Source organism: Rhinatrema bivittatum, chromosome 9 (genome assembly GCF_901001135.1).
Source record: "Rhinatrema bivittatum chromosome 9, aRhiBiv1.1, whole genome shotgun sequence".
NCBI classification, from domain to species: domain Eukaryota; kingdom Metazoa; phylum Chordata; class Amphibia; order Gymnophiona; family Rhinatrematidae; genus Rhinatrema; species Rhinatrema bivittatum.
In genome coordinates, this window is record NC_042623.1 from 233,243,801 (window position 1) to 233,271,333 (window position 27,533).

General features: G+C 43.3%; 1 protein-coding gene across 1 annotated transcript in view; it reads right to left on the reverse strand.

Annotated features, from left to right (window-relative positions):
• The window catches only part of LOC115099503 (D-beta-hydroxybutyrate dehydrogenase, mitochondrial-like), an 87,961-nt gene that overhangs the window by 52,056 nt on the left and 8,372 nt on the right, over positions 1-27,533 (reverse strand). The window contains exon 2 of the mRNA XM_029617176.1: positions 15,934-16,044. Coding sequence (XP_029473036.1) covers positions 15,934-16,044 — 111 coding nt within the window. The remainder of the gene's footprint in view (positions 1-15,933; positions 16,045-27,533) is intronic.

Consider the following 27,533-nt stretch of genomic DNA (forward strand, 5'->3'; position numbering starts at 1 on the left):
CCATCTGAATCATTACCCATGAAAACCTTCTCCATTACGGGTACCTCCCCAACATCCTCTTCAGTAAACACCGAAGCAAAGAAATCATTTAATCTTTCCGCGATGGCCTTATCTTCTCTAAGTGCCCCTTTAACCCCTCGATCATCTAACGGTCCAACTGACTCCCTCACAGGCTTTCTGCTTCGGATATATTTAAAAAAGTTTTTACTGTGAGTTTTTGCCTCTACAGCCAACTTCTTTTCAAATTCTCTCCTAGCCTGTCTTATCAATGTCTTACATTTAACTTGCCAACGTTTATGCTTTATCCTATTTTCTTCTGTTCGATCCTTCTTCCAATTTTTGAATGAAGATCTTTTGGCTAAAATAGCTTCTTTCACCTCCCCTTTTAACCATGCTGGTAATCGTTTTGCCTTCTTTCCACCTTTCTTAATGTGTGGAATACATCTGGACTGTGCTTCTAGAATGGTATTTTTTAACAATGACCACGCCTCTTGGACATTTTTTACTTTTGTAGCTGCTCTTTTCAGTTTTTTCCTAACAATTTTTCTCATTTTATCAAAGTTTCCCTTTTGAAAGTTTAGCACGAGAGCCTTGGATTTGCACACTGTTCCTTTTCCAGTCATTAAATCAAATTTGATCATATTATGATCACTATTGCCAAGCGGCCCCACCACCGTTACCTCTCTCACCAAGTCCTGTGCTCCACTGAGAATTAGATCTAAAATTGCTCCCTCTCTCCTCGGTTCCTGAACCAATTGCTCCATAAAGCTATCATTTATTCCATCCAGGACTGTTATCTCTCTAGCGTGACCCGATGATACATTTACCCAGTCTATATTGGGGTAATTGAAGTCTCCCATTATTACTGCACTACCAATTTGGTTAGCTTCCCTAATTTCTCTTAGTATTTCACTGTCCATCTCACCATCTTGACCAGGTGGACGGTAGTATACCCCTATCACTATAGTCTTCCCTGACACACAAGGGATTTCTACCCATAAAGATTCAATTTTGTATTTAGTCTCATGCAGGATGTTTATCCTGTTGGACTCTATGCCATCCCGGACATAAAGTGCCACACCTCCTCCTGAGTGCTCCTCTCTGTCATTGCGATATAATTTGTACCCTGGTATAGCACTGTCCCATTGGTTATCCTCTTTCCACCATGTCTCTGAGATGCCAATTAAGTCTATGTCATCATTTACTGCTGTACATTCTAATTCTCCCATCTTACTTCTTAGACTTCTGGCATTAGCATACAAACATTTCAAAGTTTGTTTTTTGTTTGTATTTTCGTTCTGCTTTTTAATTGATAGGGATAAGTTAGAATTTTTTAGCTCAGGTGAGTTTTTAGTTTCAGGCACTTGAACTACTTTTCTAATTATTGGAACCTCACTGTCGGGATGCCCTAATTCTAATGCATCATTAGTATCCTTTAAAGATACCTCTCTCCGAACCATGCGCTGCTGAGCGACTGTCGGCTTTCCCCTTTGTTCTAGTTTAAAAGCTGCTCTATCTCCTTTTTAAAGGTTAGCGCCAGCAGTCTGGTTCCACCCTGGTTAAGGTGGAGCCCATCCCTTCGGAAGAGACTCCCCCTTCCCCAAAAGGTTCCCCAGTTCCTAACAAAACTGAATCCCTCTTCCTTGCACCATCGTCTCATCCACGCATTGAGACTCCGGAGCTCTGCCTGCCTCTGGTGACCTGCACGTGGAACAGGGAGCATTTCAGAGAATGCTACCCTGGAGGTTCTGGATTTAATCTTTCTACCTAAGAGCCTAAATTTGGCTTCCAGAACCTCCCTCCCACATTTTCCTATGTCGTTGGTGCCCACATGTACCACGACAGCCGGCTCCTCCCCAGCACTGTCTAAAATCCTATCTAGGTGACGCGTGAGGTCCACCACCTTCGCACCAGGTAGGCATGTTACCAGGCGATCCTCACACCCACCAGCCACCCAGCTATCTACATTCCTAATAATCGAATCCCCAACTATGACGGCCGACCTAACCCTTCCCTCCTGGGCAGTAAGCCTTGGGGAGATATCCTCAGTGCGAAAGGACAATGCATCACCTAGAGAGCAGGTCCTTGCTACAGGATCCTTTCCTGCTACACCTGGTTGGTGCTCTCCCATCATGAGACCTTCTTCCTCCAAGGCAGCACCAGGGCTGCCAGTCTGAAGTTGGGACTTGACTACTATGTCCCTGAAGGTCTCATCTATATACCTCTCTGTCTGCCTCAGCTCCTCCAGGTCTGCCACTCTAGCCTCCAGAGATCGGACTCGTTCTCTGAGAGCCAGGAGCTCTTTGCATCACATGCACATGTACAACTTCTCACCGGTGGGTAAAAAATCGTACATGTGACACTCGATGCAAAAGACTGGGAAGCCCCCCTCTTGCTGCTGGACTGCTGCCTTCATCTCAATTTTGATCAGTTCCTAGTTAAGTTTTAGGTTGCTATGGGAGTAGGAATGTGTCTAACTTCCTTTAAATGTATTAGTGAATTCACTATGTGTCTGGTAGTGGCCTACCGGGGTCTGATCGAATTCTCAATAAAGTTTTTGTTGATTTTTTTTTTTTTTTTTTGTGAAAGTGGCACCTGCCTATTTATTTATTTATTTATTTAGGGTTTTTATATGCCGACTTTCTTGATATATATATGTCAAATCAAGTCGGTTTCCATATAACACAACTATCGCCGGGGGGGCGTTACATTAAACAATAAACATAGTATTGAACAGAGAACGTGTAGGGTTACTTTAAACAATCAATAGGTCCTGATGGTCCTGAGGGTATTAGGTTGGCGGTGGACTTTATATTGCGCTATTTTGTTCTTTGTCCTGTGTCGAAGTGTTCCTGCGATTCCAGAAAGGCTTGCCGGAAGAGCCATGTTTTAAGGTTTTTCTTAAAGGTTAAATGGCAAGTTTCGAGTCGAAGATCTGGCGGAAGTGAGTTCCAAAGGGTGGGCCCGGCTGTGGAGAGTGCTCGTTTGGCTAGCGAGGTTTTAATCGGGGGAGTGTGTAGAGAACCTTTGTAGTTATATCTGATAGGTCTTTTTGATGTGTGAAGGCGGAGTTGCGAGGTAAGATTTAGGTGGGCGATTCCCATAATATCTTTGTGGATCATTGATAGTGTCTTGAAGGTGATTCTAGCTTTTATTGGAAGCCAGTGAAGGTAGTGCAGAATTGGAGTGATGTGGTCTCTTTTGTTGGAGTTGGTGAGTAGCCTCGCCGCGGCGTTTTGTACCATCTGTAAAGGTTTTATGGATGATAGCGGAAGGCCTAACAGGAGGGAATTGCAGTAGTCTAACTTGGACAATATTAAAGACTGGACTACTAAGCGGAAGTCATAAATCAAGGGATGAGCTAGGGGTGGGTGGGTTGGGAAATACAAACAGTCTAACTTCAGTTAGTCAGCCTGAGTGACTCACTGCTCCCTTGATTAACAAATGTTGTTCCCTATTCAAACCCAATCACACTACCTCAACACCTTTCCAAGGTGAGTAACTGAGCTGAACTATTCAACTTTTTTACTTTGGTATATACTGCTCCTAGCTTATTTCTAGCTTCTGGCTACTTTTTGTGGGGTTTTTTTTTTTTTTTTCAATACAAGCACTCATTTAGTATTAAATACAAACACTCAGCTCTTTAAAAGTCTGGAGAACACTCAGTTCTGCAGACTTTTAAAAATAAACACACTACCTACTGCTACCTTATTGACTGACTAAAAATACAGTCTAACTTGTTTATTCGCTGCCTACCTACTGCTACCTTATTGACTGACTAAAATACAAACAGTCTAACTTATTTATTCACTGCCTACCTACTGCTACCTTATTGACTGACTATTTAAAAATGCAAACAGTTTATTCCTCCTGAATAAACACTATTTGCGGGTCTGGTCGCCATTGTGCTTGATTACCCCCTCTGGATTGGTCCCTGGGTTGGTGATGCTTTGACTGCATCGACAAAGTTCTCTTCCTGGATAAATGAAGCAGAGGGACTTGTGTCAGTTGACGCATTGCATCCTTCTTTGAGTGTCTATGCAGTTCTTGCATAGAATGTTTCTGTGCATCATGCGTGCATCGATTCAACGCTTCATGCATCGATCAAGTCGGTAGATCTTGCATGGGCGAGTCAGCTCCCCGTGCCCTGGATGCCTGGACGCTTCATGCGTCAGATGACTAGACGCTGCATGCTTCGACTGGCTGGACGCTTCATGCATCAGGCGATCAGATGCTTCCTGCACCAGGTGTGCCGATCAACTCAGTGAGTCATGCGCTTTGCCTTGGTCCTTGGCCTGCTTGGCAGTTTTTCTCTCCAACACTACCTCTGAGGGTATTTTGGAGCTATTAAGGCTTTTCAGGTTTTTATCTCCCAAACCATTTTTATCCCTGTTGGAATCCTCGGAACACTTACTTTTTGGCTGAGGCTCCAGAGAAGATCTTCTACCCGTTGTGGATTTTTTCTTCTTTTACACCGGTAACAACTGCGTTGATCGATGGGTCGGTGCATATGAACCCGATGGGTCACCCCTCAAATTTCTTCATTTTTTCGGCTCTTTTCCTCTGGGTCTGCGGAGACATCCTGCCGCAGTCGCAGCAGTGGGTCTGGTCATGGTCCGACCCTAAGCAAATATAGCAATAATTATGTCCGTCAGTGATGGACATAATTTTGCTACATTGGCAGAACTTGAACCCAGATGCCTTTGGAGACATAGTAGCAGTTAAAAGTGCTTTTTGGGGTACACTATAATGTGAGGAAGTTAAAGCGAAGAGAGAAAAACAGGAAAAAAGAGGCATTAATTAAAGAGCAGCGCGACTGTGAGCCACGCGGGATAAATGAAAACCGAGAAGGGGAATTATGTGGGAACAGCCGCGCAGGCGCACAGAGCAAGCTCTGTATACTTTGAGAAGATTCTGCGTCAGGCCGCCCAGGAGGACGTCCCAGAGGGCAATGCTAATTCAGCCTGCTCATGAATGGGAAAAGGTTCTCTGTGAAGCTTGCTCTGCAGTTTGTACATTGAATAAAATGTCAGTGTGTATGTTAAAGTTTTTAAAAAGTATGTGTAGCACCATGCACATTTCATTCAGCCACTGTGATGGAGGCATAGATAATTTAATTGAAAAGGGGAACTCTTTTTTTTTCTGAATTTTAACTTCAAAACTATAACTTAAGAATAAAGCAAAATAAAATGTCTAAACAGCTCAGTTTGAAACATTTCTAACCATCCACTCAAGTAATCCATTTGTAGCTTAAATTTATTTTACAGGATGCATTGCATTGGCTCCCTATCCACTCCTACATACAGTTCAAGATCCTCTTTCTCACCTATAAATGCCTTCACTCTGCAGCTCCTCACTACCTCTCCTCTGTTATCTCTCTGCACCTCTCCTGTACACTCTACTCATCAGACAAGTCATTCCTATCCATGAACTTCTCCCCTCTACTGCCAATTTCCGACTCCGTGCCTTCCATCTGGCTGTGCCGTGTACTTGGAATAGTCTTCCTGCACTGGTGTGTCATGCTCCTTCTCTTGCCGAATTTAAATCCCATCTAAAGACCCACCTTTATGAAACCGCTTTTAAATCTTAAGCCCGACTGTCTGCTTTTAGTCTTGTTAACTTTCTTTTCTTTTTAATTGTTGTCTTGCTTTATGAAATACCCCAAGTCTCTTATCCTATGTGTTTGTCTTATTAGATCGTAAGCTCTATTGAGCATGGACTGTCTCTTATGTGTTTGTACAGTGCTGCGTATGTTGTATAGCACTATAGAAATATTAAATAGTAGTATGCAAGTGGACTTTAGCAAGAGGTTCAGAAAAAAATGCAAACTTGCTGCTATGCAAGTCCCTCTGCTGCCTTGTATCTGGGCTAACCCTTTTGCATAATGTTTGCCTCTTCCCTGCAGCCAGCTGCTCTGTGCTCCCAAGGGCTGCCAGAAGCTGCAAGGCTTGCTGCCCTTTATCCCCCTTCCGCTCGACTTCCAATGATCTTCCTGGGCAGTTCTGGAATGATTTTGCAACCTAGCCATCAGTGGAAACTGGAAAGGGAGGGGGAAATGGTTGGTTTACTTTATTTTAAAAGCAAGTTTTCCCCTACCCAGGAATAAATGCATGCAGGATAAAAGAACTAATAGTAAGGATAGTCCTGTGAAATACAAAACAGCTGGTTATTCACCAGGAATCTAATCTAAATTCACATTTGGGTAATGCTTTGTGGTTATCAAAACAGTGAAGATTTTTTTGTCTTCTATTTGCAGGGCTGCTTTCACTTGTTCTAGCTCTATTAGAACCTACCTTTAACTGGACTACAGCAGTACAAGCCTTAATTCACAACTGAGTGCTTTTCCCTCATTTTTTTTTTTTTTTAATTTTACCCTGTTTTCTCCCCTCAGCAATCTCATCCACCATCCTCCTCCCTCCCCCAGGCAACACTAAACTGGGACAGGATACTCTGACCAGCCCAAAGGCTGGAACCCTCAGCTGACAGAGACTATCACATGAGCTGCAATCACCTTTCCTTCTTCCTTGGACCTGAATACAGTATTTCCGCTGAGCACTCAACTTGTTTTTTTTCTCTCATTTTACTCCATTACCTCTCATCTGGCCCATCCATCACAACCACAAACTGCCAGCTGAGAGGCCCAGACTGCTGTACTCCTTTTTAACCTGACAGAGGTACCCTCTCAAGCCAGTCAACAACTGTTGCACAATTGTGGGACTTCCTCTGGAGGTCTTAAAATGTTGCTTCCATAGCATCTCCAGCCTCATCAACCAAGTGTGCAGAACTTGGGTCTAAGAGCTGAATTCGAGGTGCTGCACAAAAATACTTCAGCATATATTTTTAGAAGAATTTTCAGGTTTTGTCACAGAAGTTTTTAGAATACCTACAGCATACCACAGCTTACTTTGAGTCCTTTCCCCAGCTAGCAGCAACCTATCAAAGTCTAGCTCTTGTTCTACAGAAGACAGAGTAAGATGTCTATACATATATCTGTGGAGGAAATAGCTGAAAAAAATACAGTCTATATTACATTTAGTTTTAGTTGACAGTACTGCACTGATATCATCATATTCCATGACAGCCAATGTATATTAGTGAAAAGAATCAATGTAACATAAGGTAAAGATTTTTCCTTTAGCAAAACAGTTAAATTAAATGGAATCATTGCTTTGTCTCTTGTCAAAAGGCGTGCATGTCCTGATTATCAATAAAGACACACAATGGATCTGTGAAACTTTCCAAATTACAGAAGCATTCCTGGGCTCCACTGCACAGTTCCAAAAGAGACTTCTAAGAACTTGTAAGTTAAACACAATCGAGGACCTTTTCAGAAATGCCCCGGGGAGCTTTTAAAGCATGCTGCTGATCTCAGGGAAACTTCCCTTGAAATGTAGATTTGGTTTCTATAAAAAGCCTTTCAGCAGCTTAAAGGTAATTCTGGTTCACTGACACAGAATTACCCGGTCTGCGACACTGCCACCTTATATAATGTCTGCCAAGATGGAAGTAGTAACTAAGTAACTGGAAAAACCCTACAGCGCACCTGATTCAGTCATTTTCCCAAATTCCTGAAGTGTTTTATCCTCTGAAAACAAAAATGCAAGTTTTGCTGTGACGTGCACAAATCCATTTTTTCCCCCATATGATGAAACCAAGGCAAGAGGCACTGTTCAAATCTCAATTACAACTGTTATGATTATTATGCATTAATGTGATTTACATGGTTATAATATCAAATATAACTATTTTGTAATTGTGAAACGAGGGGTTATCTTATCTAAGAAAACTTTTATCAAATAGCAGCAATTTTAGGACTGTTTCACTGCCCACAAGCACTTCATTCTCTCTAGCTTAAAAAAAAAAAAAAAAGGATCTATAACGCAATAACACTGCACTATCAATCATTTAAACTGCTAGTGTTGCCTCTCGAAATATTCACACTGGGTTTACTAACGTTCAGCTAACCAGAAAGGTCATACAGGCTGTGAAATGCTAATGAAGATTAGACAGGCTACTAAAAGTGGAAGCACAATAATAAGCTATTTCAATTATTCCAATGTCAATTGGGTGAATGTCTCACCAGGGCATGCCACGGAGGTTAAGTATATAGATACCATAAATGACTACTTGTCGGAGCAGCTGGCCCTGAAACAGATGAATGGGGAGAGCTACTTTAGTTCTATTTTTCAAAGGAATGCAGAACCTAGTGCAAGGGGTAATGGTGATGACATTAGTGATCATATCACAGTCAAATTTTACATAACCACTGAAGGGAAAATAATAAAACTATTACAGTAGCATTCTCTTTAAAAAAAACTATGATCAAAAACTATGATTAAAACTCCAGGGAGGAAGACTCTGAAGCAATGTCAGGAAGTACTTCTTCACGGAGAGGGTGGTGGATGCTTGGAATGCTCTTCCGGAGGAAATGGTGAAGACTAAAACTGTGAAGGATTTCAAAGGGGCATGGGATAAACACTGTGGATCTATAAAGTCTTGAGGATGTGAATGAAGAGAAGAGGCATGGGGGTGGCTTGTGGGAATGACAGCTACTACCTGGTGATTAATACCCTTATTCAATAAACATACACACGGTTAATGCGACTCCAACATTGCTCTAAGCTTCAACAGCAAGAGGAAATGTGGGACAAAGGATTTGCATTCACAAATAAGCGTGGGAGTAGCTTGCTTGTTGCAGCAGTTACTACCCCAAACCAATTAAGCCTGATACTTCTCTTTGAATACATATATAGCACAGCTCACTGCTTTATTTATTTATTTGGCATTTTTATATACAGATATTCATGTAAACAATTACACATCACTTCGGTTTACATTAGAACGTGAACTGGCATGTAAGAATGCATTACATCACAACAAGGGATACATTAAACTGGGATCAACCAGGTAATAGAAGAATGGGCTCTTCTGGAGAGCCGGAGGATAAAGAACTGAACAAATTGACTGTACCTAAGAGTCTTATGTCTAGGGAGACCTGAGAATTGCAAGTGTCATGTACACAGGGAACCTGTATACGTAACTAATCTTCTGAAGAGTGGATGTGGAAGGCACTAGTGAAATTAAGGGAAAGCTTGCTCAAATAGCCAGGTCTTGAGTCTTTTTTTGAAGGTAATCAAGCATTGTTCGCGCTGAAGATCTGGTGGGAGAGCATTCCATTGCTGCGGGCCAGTTGTGGAGAGAGCACGTTTCCTTAATGTGCTTTTTGCGGGGGGGAGCGACGAGGGTGTCTCTGTAGGCAGATCTTACTCTGTAGGCAGATCTTACTTTAACGGCAGGGGGGATGAAAAGAAGAGGATATACATTCAGACAACTACCAACAAGGACTAAATTGCAGAGGCTGGGTAAACAAGCGTGGGAGTAGCTTGCTTATTGCGGCAGTTACTACCCCTAACCAACTAGACTTGATACTTCACTTTTATGCAGCTCCAGCACTGCTCTCTACATCAATGGCAGGGGTGGAAGGAAATTAGAACCAAAAAAGTTACCAATAAGGGCCCTGACCTCAGCGGTCAAAGTAACAGATAAGTATGAGAAAAATAACTGTGAAAGCTTGCTGGACAGACTGGATGGGCCGTTTGGTCTTCTTCTGCCGTCATTTCTATGTTTCTATATCAAAGGGGTTAAAGAGGCACTTAGGGAAGACAAGGCCATAGCGGAAAGATTAAATGATTTCTTTGCTTTGCCGAAGAGGATGTTGAGGAGATACCCATGCCAGAAACAATATTTAATGGTGATGATTCGGAAGAACTGAAACAAATCATGGTGAACCTGGATGATGTAATAGGGCAGATTGACAAACTAAACAACAGCAAATCACCTAGACCAGATGGTTTACACCCCAAAGTTCTGAAAGAACTAAGAAATGAAATTGCAGATCTATTACTAGTAATCTGCAACCTATCATTAAAAATCATCTATTGTACCTAAAGATTGGAGGGTGGCCAATGTGACGCCGATCTTTAAAGAGGGCTTCGGGGGTGAACTGGGAAACTATAGCCCTGCGAGCCTGATTTCAGAGCCAGGAAAAATTGTAGAAACTACTCTAAAGAACAAAATCACAGAACATATACAAACACATGGTTTAATGGGACACAACAAGCACCAATCTACTACATTTTTTTTTTTAAGGGGTTAATAAATATTGGGCCCGATATTGAAAGCTAGCCATTTAAGTAAGTTGACTGGACATAAATGGCTAAGTTACATAGTATATTCAGCAACACAGCAATATACGCATATACATTAGCACTTAGCTGGATATAACTTATACGACTAAGTTCGACCTGCTCTATGACAGGTCTAACATTGCCGGTTAATTTACACAGCTAAGACTAAATATCACTACTTAGCTGCATAAATTATTCGACTAGGTTGCTCCACCCCGATCTGCCCACTGCTCATCCACAATTTATGCATCTAACATTTTAGCCATACAAGGGAATTCTGCGGCTAAGCGGCAGCCGCTGAATGTAAGCACATATTCAGTGGCTGCTACTTAACCACTTAAGTCCTACTTATTCAGCCAAGCAGCTCTGAGTGCACTTTGAAAATCGGGCACATGGATAATAGTCGGCCAGTGGATATAGTGTATTTGGATATTCGGAAGGCGTTTGACAAAGTCCCATATGAGAGACTCCTGAGAAAAATAAAAAGCCAAAGGATAGAAGGTGATATACTACTGTGAACTGCAAACTGGTTAAAAGATAGGAAACACAGAGTAGGACTGAATGGTCAGTTTTCTCAGTGGAAAAAGGTGAACAGTGGCATGCCTCAAAGATCTGAACTTAAGACTGGTGCTTTTTAATATATTTATAAATTGTCTGGAAAAGAATATGATGAGCGAGATGATCAAATATGCAGATGACACAAAATAATTCCAAGTTGTTAAATCATAAGAGGATTGTAAGAAACTGCAGAAGGACCTTGCAAAACGTGAAGAATGGGCATCCATATGGCAGATGAAATTCAATGTGGATTAAGTGCAAGGTGATGCATATAGGGAAAAAGTAACCCACACTATAGTTAGGAATTACCACACAGGAAAAGGATATGGGCGTCACTGTGGATAATACTTTGAAATCTTCAGCTTAGTCTGTGGAGGTAGTCAAAAAAAGCAACTATGTTTGAAATTACTAGAAAAGGAATGGAGAATAAAACAAAAAATGTCAGAATATCTCTGTATTTCTCTATAGCGAGACCACACCTAGCATATTGTGGGTAAGTCTGGTCGCCATACATAAAAATATAATTGAACTGGAAAAGGTACAGAGAAGGGTAACCAAAATGATAAAGGGGATGGAACAGCTCCCCTATGAGAAAAAACTAAAGCGATCAGGGCTGTTCAGCTTGGAGAAGAGATGGCTGAGTAGGGATATGATAGATATCTATAAAATCATGAGTGGAACAGAATGGATAAATGTAAATCAGTTATTTATTCTCTCCAAAAATTAAACTAGAGATACTCCATGAATTCAGTAAGTAGGGCATTTAAAACAAATCTAAGAATTCTTTTTCAGTCATCCCCCATCTAAGCTTTGGAATTCACTGTCAGAGGATGCGGTAAAGGCAGCTAGCGTAGCGAAGTTTAAAAAAGGTTTGGCCAAGTTCCTGTACGAGAAGTCCATAAACTGTCATTAACCAGATAGACTTGGGGAAAGCTACTACTTATCCCTGGGCATTAGCAGCTATTTACTGTTTGGGATCCTGCCAGGTATTTGTGACCTGATTAGCCATTGATGGAAACAGGATACTGGGCTCGATGAACCCTCAGTCTGACCTAGTATGACAATTCTTATGCTCTTATGATAAAATCAGAAAATTAGGAGGCTACTAAAAGGAGAAATAAGAATTGAAACTCTGCCTGAGGCATGGAGACTATTTAAAAATACCCTCTTGGAAGCACAGGTAAAATGTATTCCACAAATTAATAAAAAGGTCTAAAGAATAACAAGTGTCTCTCACAATGGCTAAATGATGCTGTGACATACTATTCAAGCCAAAAAGACATCCTTTAAAAAACAAATGGAAATCAGGACCTAATGAGGAAAATAGAAAAGAACATAAACATTGGCAAATTAGATATAAAAACAATAATGCAGGCCAAGAGAGAATTTGAAGGAAAAAAACTAATAATAAAATCTTTATCCAAGTACAACAAAAGCATGAAGCCTGTGAGGGAAATCAGTTTGGCTATTAGATGACTGGGGGTAAAAGGTCACAATGGAAAAATGAAATGAATCTTTGCTTCACTGTAAGTAATATTGGGGGAGAGACTTGTGCCAGAACCACTCTTTGTAACTGATGATTCACAGGAACTGAAACAAATCAGTGTGAATATGGAAAATGAGCTAGACGAAACTGACAAACTACATAGTAGCAAATCACCAAAACCTAATGATATTCACCCCAAAGTTCTAAAGGACCCACTACTACTAATCTGTAACTATCATTTGTCTCTGCCGCTGTACCTGAAGACTGAAGAACAGTCAATATAATGCCAATTTGTAAAAAGGGTCTTGGGTGAGCCAGGTAACTATAGACCAGTGAACCTAAAATCAGTGCCAGGTAAAATAATGAAAGCCATTGTTAAGAACTTACTGGTCATATGGATAAACTTAGCTTATTAGGGAAGAGTCAGCATGGATTTAACAAAGAGAAGCCATGACTTATTCATTTATTAAAATTCTTTGAAGGTATAAGTAATCATATGGAAAAGGGTGAGACACTGATATAGCATATTTGGATTTTCAGAAGGCACTTGATAAAGTCCTTCATAAGAGATTATTCAGGAAATTAAAAATACATGGGGATAGGAGGCAATGTCTTATTATAGATTTTTAACTGGTTAAAAGAAAGTGAACAGAAAGTAGGATTAAATGATCCGTTTTTGCTAATGGGAAGAGATAAATATTGGAGTGCCCAAAGGATCTGTACTGGGACCAGAGTTTAACTTATTCATTGATCATTTGGAAAAGGGAGTGATGAATGAGATGGTCAGACCTGCAGATTATACAAAAATGGTGAAATTTTATACTTACCAGATAATTTCCTTTCCTTTAGTCCTAGCAGACCAGTCTATACCTGTGGGATTCCCCTGCTTGCCAGTAGGTGGCAGAAGAGAATTTTTTTCCACGATCATTTTTTTTTTTTTTTGCTTATGTCCCTCACCCTATATATTCTGGGATAGCTGGGAGGGTCCTCAGTAGTCTCTTGCCCCAGCCTATTAGGTTGATGTCCCGCATTTCTTTTTTTTTTCCCCTCCTAGGAGAGTACATGGTCTGGTCTGCTAGGACTAAAGGAAAGGAAATTATATGGTTAAGTATAAATTTCACCTTCCTTTTCGTCCTGCAGACCAGCCCACACTTGCGGGATATACCCAAGCAGTAACTAATTCAGGTGGACTGAAACCTTAGAGACCCCCAACACTACTTTGGATACCCTTCTACCTGCAAGTCTAACCTGTAATGGTTTGTGAATGTACCCTAAGAAAACCATGTGGCTGCCCTACCAATATCCTGAGGCACTGCAGCCCTACTCTCTACCCATGAGGTTGCTTGAGCTCTAGTAGAGAGGGCGCACAAAGATCTCAGGGCCTGCTTCCTCTGCGCAATATATGCCACCACTATTGCTTCCCTAATCCAGTCTGCAATTGAGGGCTTTGAAGCTGCCTGGCCCCTTTCTCTGGTCTTCTAACAGGACAATCTGTCTGACCTCCTAAATTCATTGGTGACCTTTAAATAATGTAGCAGTGTCCTCTGGACGTCTAGTGGTGAGGGCTGTTCCCTGTCCTCCTCAGAGCTAGTAAAATAATCTCCTGATTTGCGTGAAACTCTGACAGCACCTTACCTAGACCCAAGGTAGATTACATAAAGTAACAAGGCACAGAGTATTTAAGTAATGAACACATACAGATATGAGGTAACTCTTAATAATGAGAACAGTATTAGGAGTTACTACCTTGGAAAAGGACCTTGGAGCCATTGTGAACAATGCTTTGAATTCCTCAGCTTAGTGTGCAGCAGCAGCAGCAGCAGCAGTCAAAAAAATAAGCAGAATGTTAGGAATTATAAAGAAAAGGACAGAAAAAAAAACCTTAGAATATCATAATGCCTCTGTTTAGATCCATCCTGCAATCACACCTTGAGTACCAGGTGCAGTTCTGGTATGCCATAAAAAAAAATGATATAGTAGCACTAGAAAAGAATTCTGCCAGGTACTTGTTACCTGGATTGGCCACTACTGGAAAACAGGGTACAGGGCATGATGGACCTTTGGTCTGACCCAGTATGGCAAGTCTAAAAATGATTGTTAAGGGATGGTTCTCTTGGAGAAGAGATGACTGACGTGGGAATTGACAGAGGTTTATAAACTCATGATTGGTGTGGAACACATTATCCTTTCAAACAGATCTGAGGTCAAACAGATCTGAGGTCAAACAGATCTGAGGTCAAAATTTGAAGCTGTTTCACTCTCTGAATATTGCCCACCCTCAGTACAGAGAAAATTGCATGCACTGCTCAACAGCATGCAGAATTTTAGCCCCACAGCCTAGAGTGGGGTTAGGTTGGGGGAGAAAACACCACATATGGCTTTAGATTTTCCAAACTATACACATTGGGGGGGGGGGGGGGTTTGCCAGAAAAGCAGGGGTAAATTTCTCTGGGTACTTTTTCTTTAGGCAAGCATCAAACCTTATCGGTATAAGTTGCCTGCAGAGTTTGCTCCAACGTGGTCAGTAATGGATTTAAAAAAAAATTTTTTTAATGTGTATTCAACTTTTTCAGCACTTCAAAGCAGATGATATTCATGTATTGTAGATATGTCCCTGTCTCCAGAGGGCTCACAATCTAAGGAGGTCATAAAAATGTATTCAACTGGGAAGCGTTAAGGCGGAGTTTGGGCTGAGTAAATGAAAATGGGGGTGCTTAACGTAGCATACAATAGCATAATACACACACTATCACATGATTTAATGCCGGAAATAACTACACTTTTTTTCCTGGCATTATGTTGTGCGTTATGGCTGAAAGGGGAGTGGAAAGAGAGAGAGCGCCTTTGGGGAGGCATACATATTAGTCAACTTTTTATACCACTGTAAAAGGGGCCACTAGCAACTTGGGGTGAGATTTGTGGGATGGGTTCTCAACCTATCTTGATGCACTCTATCTAGCTGCTATGTACAATGTACAAATCTCATCTTTATGTACCTTTCATCACTCCAAATCACATAAAACCTTCACTGATGTCTACTGTGCTGTTTGTACCTCTGACTGTGCATAAAACTGCCCCCCAAAACCTATCCCAGCACCAAAACCTCACCCTCAGTTGCTAGTGGCCCCTTTTACAGTGGTATAAATAAGATTACTTATATGAGGGCCTTATAAAGAGTCTCTCCCCCTCTCAACAGCAGCCCAAAATGTGATAAAGGCCTGTCTGGGCACTTCTCAGCTTGCGATGTGAAAATATCACAGGTGCGATAAATTTAACTCATGTTGTGGTAAAATAGCTATGCGATGCAGTATCAGGAAAATTACCTTTTCTACCACGGGCACTATTCTTGAGAAATTTATAGCAAAATGATGAATATAGGTCTAAGTTTGTACCTAAGGTAATGGAGGGTGAAGTGCCTTGACAAGGTCACAAGGAGCGGCAGCGGGATTTAACCTTGACTTCCATGATTCACAGCCCGCTGCTTTAATTACTTATTCTCCCCACCAGGACATTCTATTAGAGCAGAAGCGTGGCCTAGTAATCAGAGCAGCTGCCTGAGAACCAAGAGAACAAATGTGTACTACAAGTTACAGAAATATGGTTCTTGAAGAATTCATATTAGCTGGAATTTGCTTCAGGTTAATAAAGTGCTGCTTTAACCTTTCCCCAGACAAATAAATTCCTTCTTAATTCAATACTCACCTTTAACAGGCAACCAGCAAAGACCGTGAATCCAATGGCATGAAGATGCTTAGCCAAGGCAAAACCAAATCCTGTGTCACAGCCAGTAATCAGTACATGTTTGTCTTCCACCTGTTGAGTGCAATGCAACAATTAACTAATTACACAGAATCTCCTTTTTAAATATATCAATAATAACTATTCAAAACAACATGACCAATTTTGAAAATAATATAGATCTCTTACATGGCAAGATAAGTAATGTATGGAGACATTCCTTATCTAAATCATTTCAACAAAATTTGCTGAAAATGTATTTGTGAATTTTGTGCTCATAAATGTTGCTAGATTGTTAATAAAGGAAAATTAAGTTTTATGTTTTCTTAGACCAGTTCCAATAAGGATGTAAGATTCCCTGTGTTTAAGCATCCATTTACATACAATGGTGTAATACAATACTACGTATCACCAACTTAAGAAAATTACATGAACAAATGTTACAGTTCTGCAGGGAAAGCAGAGCACCAACACTGTTCTTACAAAGCAAACTGACTATTATTGTATGGGTACTTGAGTATTATCTGTATATAAAAGCAGTAACTCAGTGTCTGACAAAATAAAAATCCAGCTTCGATCACCATGTGCACTGTCTTTTGAGGAGGTGCACATACAAGAAAGTGTCCAAGGAAGCTGAATTGGATGGACTGATATTTTCTCAACCAAACTATGTAAATATTATCCTTCATTACCAGGCTCTTGAAAGAATATAATAAAAACAAGAATTGACCAGTTTTTTCAGGAAGAAGGGTTGAACTGCAAAATCAGCAGTACACACAGGGAACAAAGGCAGGCTCAGTAGGGTCTGGAAGAGGACTCCTGGGTTTACATTTAAACAGTGAAATTGCACAACGACGCTTAATCTTGCTAATGTCAACTGATGTCCCACATATAAAGGAGGCAGAGAATGCTATAGGATAGTTTTCAAATCTCAGCCGTTCCTTTTCTTTTCAACTATTCTAAGCAAATGTTTTCCTACTCTTCATTATTACACAGATGGGATCTATGCCATATTACTGGAACTACAGTGGTTTTGTCTCAAAATTGTGATGTTAATGTGCCGAAGCATTTTATGTCATCTGCTGAATATAGAATGTGCATCTTTATCTGCTTGCTTTCCTTTATCCTGTATTCTCATGCTACCTTTACTCTTTATATTAATTCAGCTACCAGTACATTTTAGGTTGTACATCTTCATGGGTAGTTTACTGGTAACTTGTCCAGGACCTAAATTATAACTCGCAACACAGAACAAGGTACACTAAAGAAAACCATTACAAATTTGAAAACACTTTGGGGGAAAACAAGAAAGAGAAAAAAAAAAAGGTCGGTTCAACCCATTTTTGAAACCTATTCAGTATCAATAATTCATACATTAGAATGGCCTTCATCAGGGTTTTGGTATATTTACCACTTTAAAATAAGCTAGGTTTGTGGCCTCATGATAACACTAGTGGAACTACCTCCTAAAAATCATGGGGGGAAATTGGCATTTACACAAGTAACTTCTTCACTCCCCTTACAGCATGCACATTGCCATGGTTTCTCCACCAGAAAGCCCATGGAACTGAAATCAGTCGCCACATATCCCCATATGGGTCCTGGCTTTTTCCAGTGTGACACATACAGTGGCATTCTCAGACCAGTAGCAAATTTAGGGCAGGATTCATCATTCCTTGCGGAATGATGAATCTCGCAAAAAAGGGCGGGCCTGCGAAAGGCCACAGCCGTTCGCACTGATGTGGTGTGATCAGTCTTTCACAGCAAATAGCGACAGCAAATAGTGCCACGGCCAATTCCTCCCCTCCAGGTAATTTAAATCCTATCGCGTGCAATAAGGCCCTAACGCACCTGATAAACATTTAGAAAATAACCCCTTAGAGAGATAATAATTATAGCTGGCAACCACAGAAAAAGTCTAAGTGGCCTATTCAGCATGCTCAGCTATTCTTATTCACCCAGCTGCCAGCCACAAAGCCTAAGCACTTGTAAGATATCATTCCTTCTCCAAGGGAGTTTTTGTTATCCTACCATTTGTACTCTACCATCTTAAGACAGAGAAGCACACAAAATCCCCAATTTTGTTAATACTCGGCACCTCCTCCTTCCATAAGGTTACAATAAACTAATAGCTACCAATACTAGTATGCTATTTGAACATCTGGCCTCCTTAATCCCCTTCAAAGCCTCAGACACAGCTATTTCTTTATATTATTACATCTGCAGCCTGCTAGACAGATCCAGCTGCACGGTTGCCTGTGCTTCCATGAGTACTTCTAACATTCATTCAAGCAGTCCCAGATGAATCGATCAAGCACGCCATTAGGTCGTGCTTCCATCCTCTCCTCACTCTTTGCCATAGTAACTTTTGTGCTTATCCCGTACCCTCTTAAAATTCATGACTATCAGGCCGATACAGTAAGGACGTGGTAGAAAGAGTGTGGTAGTGCTGGGCGCACCCTCTTTTGCCGTGCCACAGTTCGGATCACATACCGCTCAATACAGTATTTAAATGGCATGCAAATGCAAGCCGCGTCCAAGAAGCGTCCATGAAGCGCAATCCATTTTACTGTATAGAGCGCTATTCAGCGCCTATACAATATCCTGGGTGCGCTGGTACATGTCATTTCAAATGTCAGGTACCAGGAAGTGGATGGTTCTCCTATGCTCGGGCATCGGGGATTGCCAGTCCTCTCTCCCCCCTCCCGAAGCAAGGCGCAGGGCGAAAATAGACTCGACATGTTATTAAGAAAATAGAAATTGTAACTAAAGAAAACTTACTGCATGCTTCCACCAGCCCCAGTCCTCTCTCCCCCTCCTCCCGAGGTGCCAACCGCGGCTCCCCTGCCTCCCGGGCGCAGCCGGCGGCGAAAGCAGCTTCCAGCAGACCCGTCAGCGAAGGTGCATGAACGCACGTCAAATTTGGGCGCTCAAGGCACCTTCGCTGGCTTGAGCGCCCAAATGGGACGTACAGGCGGTGCGAGCTCATCATGCCAAAAAAATTGCACCGGCAGGCAACTGGAAGATTGCCAGAGCGGCGGAGCCAGGGCCGGGGGGGGGGGGGGTGGGTGTGCGGGAGGGGGCGGGGGGGGGGCTCCCCTACCTTTCCTGCATGCGGGGCAGCTCCGGCTCGCCTGCCTGCCTCCCTCCGTTCCGCCATCTTGCAGCTTGTGACGCTACCCTTGACCCTCGAGTGCCCAAACGCCGGCGAAGGTGCATGAACGCACGTCCAATTTGGGCGCTCAAGCAGCGAAGGTGCATGAGCGCACACCGTGACCTGAGCGCCCGGATGGACCTCCGAGGTCACTGCGTTCGCTCATGCGCCTTCGCCGCTTGAGCGCCTAAATTGGACGTGCGTTCATGCACCTTCGCCAGCATTTGGGCGCTCAAGGGTGACTTCACAAGCTGCAAGATGGCGCTGGGGAGGCAGTGAGCGGTGGAACGGAGGGAGGCAGGCAGGCAGGCGAGCTGGAGCTGCCCCGCATGCAGGAAAGGTAGGGGAGCCGCCACCCCGCCCCCTCCTGCGCACACACACCCCCCCCCCCCGGCCCTGGCTCCGCCGCTCTGGCAATCTTCCAGTTGCCTGCCGGTGCAATTTTTTTGGCACGTTGAGCTTGTAGCGAAGGTGCCTTGAGCGCCCAAATTGGAAGTACAGGCGTGCGTTCATGCATCTTCGCCGGCGGGGGCTGCTGAAGCTGCCTCGCGGAGAGCGCCCGATCCGCCCCGGGCTGCTGAAGCGGGAGAAGGAATGCTGAAAGAGAAAATGAAGGGGCAAAATGTGCCAAAGCGGAAGAAGGAATGCTGGAGGAGAGAGTGAAGAGTTGTGAGCCAAAGCGGGAGAAGGCATGCTGAAAGAGAAAGTGAAGAGACATTTGTGAGTCAATGTCCCTGTCCCTGTCAGCGCGGGCCCGTACAGGAGACCGGCACCCATGGACGCGGCCAGGGCAGTTGAGTGGGGGCTGGGGGAAAGTTTGCCCGTGAAATTTCACGGGCAAACTTTACCACCTACCCTCTATTGCAGGGGTAAGGGTAGGCGATAATTTAGCAGGTTAAAGACGCGGCTAAACTGCAGGTTAAAAAGGCGATAGTTGGGGCGCACGTTACTGTATGGGAGGGAATAGCTAATCGGAGCATTTACATATCATATACAAGCCGCGGGCGGAAAGGGTTACCCGTTGATTTAAAGAAGCGGTAAGGATGGGTTAAAAGGGATAGTGAATCGCGGGTTGGACTTACGCGGCCAAATTGCAGGTACAAAGAGGGTTAGAAACGGGGTAATCGCGGCCGCGCTTTACTGTATCGGCCTGTATGTTAGCATTTACCACCAGCTACAATGGGCATTTCGTACATCTACCACTCTTTCCGTGAAAAAGTTTTTCCTAACATTGCTCCTGGTCTGTCCCCTCAAAGTCTCATATCATGAGTTTTGTTCTAGAACTTCCCTTACCCTCTTGCGTGTCACTAATACATTTGAAGCATATGAATGTCTCTAGAGTCATTCCATATTGAGTGGGTCAGGGGTCCATGCTCAACCTCCTCCAAATCGAACAAAACTTTGCATGGATGTTCTCTAGGTCTCAAACAAAACTGTACTAAATTTTTCACCTGGATCTCCATTAGTTGGAGAGTTAGAGGCAGTTGGAGGTTCTCTCTGAGTACCATGCTCCTTGCAACCTAAAATGCCCATTTTGTCCAGGTGCTCTGAAATTTTGTGGATTACTACAACCCCTGGTGGTAAGTCCCAGTGCAAGGTTTGGAACATAACGTGAGCCTGCCTCCCTTATTATGGGCCAGCAAAGTATGTGAAAAATTTTACAAAAGAAATATAAGGCCTACTTTGACTCCTAAATGCTCCTAACCTATAATTTGATTCAGGCCCTGACTAAATTAGTAGTCATGGCCCATGGCATATATGTATAACATTTGCACTAAGAGGCTTTACAAGCAACTGGAAGCAAAGATATAATTACATAAAGACACGATGACACTTTTTATGCAAATTTTTGCCAATTTTCAGGCACAAATATTTCTACTGTGTAGTTTTTAAATCTTTTATTTTTTTTATCTCATTTGAAAGAGCATCTTTTTTTTACTACAGAAGTTGCCCTGTTTCATTTTGGACCCAATCTTTCTTTGGTCTGAATTAAGAACCCAACGATATGCATCATTTGCATGCATGGGTGAGTTATGTCAAAGAGGCATCTTTGGCGTCCTGCTGTGTAACACGCAAATCTGTCAGAGATGTAAAATTCTACAGTGCAGCTAAGCTTGTTATGCTTACCATGCTTGAAGCTTATAACACATCTTGCTTTGACATTCTTTTATAAATGACCCCCTCAAAATGAGAAATGACTACTTACCTGATAATTTCCTTTTCTTTAGGATAGACAGATGAATCCAGAACCAGTGGTTTATGCACCTCTACCAGCAGATGGAAACGGAGCAAAGCTGACATCACAGTATATATACTCCTGCAGTAACATCAGCCTGCCAGAATTCTCTTCAAAAGTGAACTGTGGACAGACTAGCAAAAACTTGATTAATAAGAGTTCAGCCAATGGAAAGACTAAGCTCAGACAAAGAATGCATCAACACTAGTCTAGGGACTGGACTAACACTTACTAGTAACCCCTGGAACACAAAACCATGAAGGAGGACCATAACACAATCATTTGACAGCCAAGGGCGGGAAGCTGGATTAATTTGTCTATCCTAAAGAAAAGAAATTATCAGGTAAGTAGTCATTTCTCATTTCTTAATGTCTAGACAGATGAATCCAGAACCAGAGGGATGTACCCAAGCTACTCCCGAATAGGGCAGGAGGCTGCCCGTGGTGCAGTCAAAACGCACATGCAAAAACTGCATCCTCTCAGGCCTACACATCCAGATGATAATACCTGGGAAAAGGTGCATAAGGAGGACCACGTGACAGCTCGGCAAATGTCGATGGGAGACAACAATCTAACTTCCGCCCATGACACTGCCTGAGCCCTAATGGAATGAGCCCTAACCATTCTAGGCAACGGCTGTTCAGCATCCATGTACGCAGCCATGACTAAACTCCTTAACCCAGCAAGCTACTGTAGCCCGCAAAGCCGGCTCGCCCTGTTTATTGCCACCATGGAAGACAAACAGGTGATCCATCTTCCGGAAAGGTTTAGAAACCTCCAGATACCTCACGTCTCTTGAAATCCAAGGGTCACAACAGGCGATATTCCTCCGCATCTCTTTTTCCCTATCCAGAGACAGCAGGGAAATAGACTGATTCAACTGAAAATCTGAGACCACTTTTGGCAAAAAGGAAGGAACATTATGCAGCTGTATCGCCCCTGGAGTCATTCGAAGGAACAGCTCCCAACAAGACAAGGCCTGCAGCTTGGAAATTCGACACATAGAACAAATAGCCACAAGAAACACAGTTTTCAAGGTCAGTAATCACAAGGAAAGATTACACATTGGACTAAATGTAGAGCCCGCGAAGAAATCCAAAACCAGATTAAGTCCCACTAGAACAACGGTAACCGCAAGGGAAGAAAAAGATGTTTTACTCCTTTCAAGAAATGGGCCACGTCTGGATAAGCTGACAAAGGGACCACCTGACCCCTGAATCAGGCAAGAGCCACTACTTTAAGAAACCTTTAAGAAATTAAGGGCCAACCCTTTATTCAATCCATCCTGCAAAAAATTTCAAAATAAACAGGATCTAATCCAAACAAGGAAGAACACCTTGATCCTCACACCACGCCTCAAACACTCACCAAACCCCCACATAGGCTAAGGAAGTGGAGAATTTTCTCGCTCGAAGCAAGGTGGCAATCACCGCAGTAGAATATCTACGCTTCAGCAAGTGAGCCCTCTGAAGGGAGATACCGTAAAACAAAAAAAGAATTGGATCTTCGTGAAGAACAGGTCCCTGTCGCAACAGATTCCTGTGCGCCAGAAACCGGAGGAGTCTACCAAGAGACTTCGCAAATCCGCATACCATGCTTTTCTGGGCCAATATGGTGCTACCAGGAGCACCATCCCTCTGTGACGCTTGACCCTCCAAACCATCCTGCCCAACATGGGCCATGGGGGAAAGGCATACAACAGCTTGTCTTCCAGCCATTCCTGCATGAGATCATCGATACCCAATAATTTCATATCTCTCCTGTGACTGAAGAATCGAGGAACCTTTGCATTCCGAGAAATCACCAGCAGGTCTAGAAACAGAAGGCACCAGCAATACACTATCAGCTGAGACACCTCATCTGACAATATTCATTCTCCTGGGTCAGACTCTGTCTGCTAAGAAAGTCCACTCTTATGTATTTTCCTACAATGTGCAAGGCTGAGATCTCCTGAAGATGTACTTCTGCCCATTCCATAAGTTGGTCTATGTCCTGCAACACTTGATGGCTCTTGGTTCCTCCCTGCTGACTGATGTAAGCCACTATCGTTACACTGTCTGACATTATCTGGACCACTCAACCCTGCAACCTGCCGCTGAGCTGTAAGCATGTCAACCAGACTGCCCGGGCTTCCAGCTGATTGATGTTCCAGAGAGATCCTGAACCATGTCAAAGGCTCGCATCTGTCATGAATACTAACCAGCCCGGTGATTTTAAGAAAACTCCTTTTCTTAGATGATCCACTTGTAACCACCACTGTAGTTGTGAGCAGTCCTCCATCAGCAGGTGAAGCCAGATCGAATAGTCCTGAGATTGTGGGCACCAAGGAGATAGCAGGGAACACTGAAGAGGATGCATAATGGCCCTCGCCCACGGCACCACTTCCAGAGTTGCCGCCATCAATCCTGCAGATAGGACCACACTGTCAGGCATATAGTGTTCATCAACAGACATATCTGTGCCATCAACTTCTGAATACAAGTTTCCGGCAGGAAAACCCTGCCCTACTTTGTATCGAACCGAACATCGAGATACTCTAGTGACTGAGATGGCTGAAGACTGCTCTTGGCCAGGTTCACCACCCAACCAAGCTCCTGTAACAGGGAGATCACCTTGGGGGTCACCAGACAGCTCTCTTCCAGAGACTTGGCCCGAATCAGCCAGTTGTCCAAGTACCAGGATCCCATCCTCTCTCAACTCTGCCGCCACCACCACAATAACCTTGGGAAAAGTTCTGGGTATGGTGGCCAGACCAAAAGGCAGTGCCCAAAACTAATAATGGTGTCCCAAAACCCCAAATCACAGAAAACGTTGGTGCTCTAATTGATTGGAAATACACAGGTATGCCTCGGACAGAGCCAAAGAGGTCAGAAATTCCCTCGACTGCACAACCATTATCACTGAGCGCAATGCTTCCATGCAAAAATGAGTCACCCGCAAATGACGGTTGACACCTTTGAGGCCCAGGATGGGACGAAAGGAGCCCTCCCTTCTTGGGCACAACAAAATAAATGGAATATCAACCCATATTTTCTTAAGACGTGGGCACTGGAACCACAGCCCTCAGACTGAGGAGCCATTGCCTGCTTCTTCTGTGTGGCGTGACAGGGAGACACTATGAACAAGTCCAGAGGAACACTGCAAAACACCAGCACATATTCCTCTCATATCACCTCCAGGACCCAAAGGTCCAATGTTATTTCAACCCACCTCTGATAAAACAGAGAGATGTGCCCCATCTCCTGTTCCCGGGGGTGAGTCGGCAACCTTCACTGGGAGACTCGGGAGGTTCCGCTACCTAAGCCCACACCTCGCCTGGGCTGTCTGGGATGAAAGGACTGAGACCTACCGAAAGGTTGAGTCCTCTGAAAGGTTGCTGCTCTGTAGGGTCAAAAACGCTTGGATCTCCTAGCACGAACTCTCATGCCAAAGGAGAGCAGCGTCTGCTTCTTATCCTCCAGCAACCGAGGAACCAGGGATTCGCCCCACTTATTGGCCAATTTCTCCAACTCTCTCCCAAACAAGAACGAGCCTTTAAAGAGCAATTTCATAAGATTAGCCTTGGAGGTCGCATCAGCTGACCAATTTCTCAGCCATAACTGACACCTGGCCTCTATTACCAAAGCCATCACCCTGGCTGATATGTGAACCAAATTGCAGCCCGCTTTTGCCAAAAAGGCAGCTGCTGATTCATAACTGCCCTGGAATTCACTCCAGATTCATCAACTTCCTGAGAGAGAAGTAAACAAGAGCAAGCCACCAGAGAACAACAAGAAGCTATCTGTAAGATCATTGACACTGCTTCAAATGCTTGATTAAGGATGGCCTCAGTCTTTCTATCATGCACATCCTTCAAGTCCACTCCTCCCTACACGGGGATAATCATCCGCTTAAGAGATGGCACAGACAAGTGTGTCCAGTTTTAGAAAACTCAACTGCTCTCTCGCCACTGGATTCATGGAGTACAAGCTTTCCAGAACTCATTCCCCTTTGAAATTAACCTCTGATTGATCTTGAATGTCCTCCATAACAAGGAAAAAACAAGAGGCTTTACACAAGAAACCAAAATGGGATTTTTCTTTGGCTCAGACATGGAATCAGCCCCAGGTACTCCCAGCATCTTTAATGTCTGGGAAATCAGAGCTGGTAACATCTCTATGAAAGAACTGCAACATAGTCCTATATGGTTCCAGTACTGGAAGAATTTCCCCATCCTCCAGAGAGTCAGGATCAGCCTCATCATCCAGATCCCTATTGGGAGGACCTGGTGCCAATCTAGGTGTACTTTGGCATTTTAATAGTAGTACCGGCCAAGTGAGAGGTCACCACCTGTGACTCTGACCTGGCAAGATTGATCGGGACAGAGGACTGCGCCTGAAGAAAGGATTGCAATCCCTGAAAAAATTCCACCCAAGAAAAGGCAGAAGGGTCCATGCCAAAACAAGTAAGCACCTGTGCTGTGCCCACTGAGCTACCTTCCCCTGACAAACCAGTTAAGGGAATTCCGAGGTCAGGCGCCCTCCTGACATGTACTCAGGCACTCATTAGGCTGGGAAGAAACAGGCTTAGTAAAATCAGACAAAGGTAATTCTCTCCCTGAGCTTCTAAGCAGCACTGGCACACATATTTGGGCACCTCAGCCTGACGTGCCCCATGACAGGCAGCACAGAGGGAAAGATGCTTAGGTTTCTTAGCTATAGGCACCATCAGTCTGTCAGTATGCTTAACTGCACGAGGCATGCGTCTAACTGAATTCACGCTGTAAAATATATGCATCCCAAGGCTAGGCATCACAAACTTAAGTGCACAACCAATGCGGCCCAAATTGTGCATACAGGTAAGTGCGCGCCCAACCCAGACTCTGCTACCACCTGGACATCCAAGCAAGCATCTGACTTGCATGAAGAGAGCAGTCTAACATGCAGGAAAAGGCATGTGAAAACACTGCCATGGCCTACCATGCGGAGCACAGAGAAAAGCGTAAGAGCGGGGCCTAACCCAAAAGGGCTGCTTAACCTGCCAGGCTGCCCACATCCCTTAACCTTCCTTGGGGGCGGGAACGAACTTTGGTGCACTGAGCACTGACACCGGAAGAAGCCCTACAAAAGTCCGTCATCCTGTCTTTTTTTTTTTTTAAGCTTTACCTGAGCTTAGCCCATCTCGGCTGACTATAGAGACGGTCTCTGGCTGTGGGGGGAGAAGGCATATACCGTCACTGCTGTGCTCAGCTTCTTGCACCCGCTGCCTTTCAGCTATTTTAACAGCTAAGTGCATGCCGGCTGACAAAACCAGATATCAGACCAAGGCACTCATCTGAAGGACCTTGGAAATCATCTCAGGAATTCTCAACTGGGGGAGGGACCATTTGGTATCGCCGCAGGAGAGCGGAGCGAATTACATTTTCTTCTCTCTTTCTCCTTCTAAAACTTGAAGCAATCCCCAGTAGGGAAATGCACGTCCACCATCTGCTGGAGACTGAGAATACTGGCAGGCTGTCACCACAGGAGTATATATATTGTGAAGTCAGCTTTGCTCCATCTCCATCTGTTGGTAGAGGTGTATAACCTACTGATTCTGGATTCATTTGTCTAGACGCTAAGAAATGGACATTTTATTGTACTGTGTTATTTACTGCATGCAAGCCTGAACATGCAAACTATGGTAATGTCATGTTAGCAGTGTGTTGTGACAGAGATTTTGAGAACATGTCTTGGCCTGTGACACCATTATGCTCCTTGTGGTATAATGACTGCCTTGACAGACAAGTTCTGGCCCATCCTGATGTTTTATGTATCTTGATGAAACTATCGATTTCCACACAACATTTCTATCTGTTCCTTTCTACAAACTAGCTGACTATTTTTCTATTGTTTAACAAACGTTTTTGCTGTTTCTGTTGTGTTCTTGCAAGTTTTCCTTGATTTGTTTCACTTTTTATCATCTTTAGGCGACCATTTATTCTGCTCACATGGAGGTTACCAACGAATTAGGTCCTTGTAGTATTGGAATTTATGATGGTTTTGAATGCCATAAGCCATCAGGTTTTTATTTTGGAAGAAGAGGATTAAAGTCCATCAAGGATATCACTTCAGAAGATCAAGAATTAATAAAAAGATGCTCTGGACTTTCTAGTTTGTCTGTGGAATCCAGTATTTGCTCCTATCATGAAGCTTT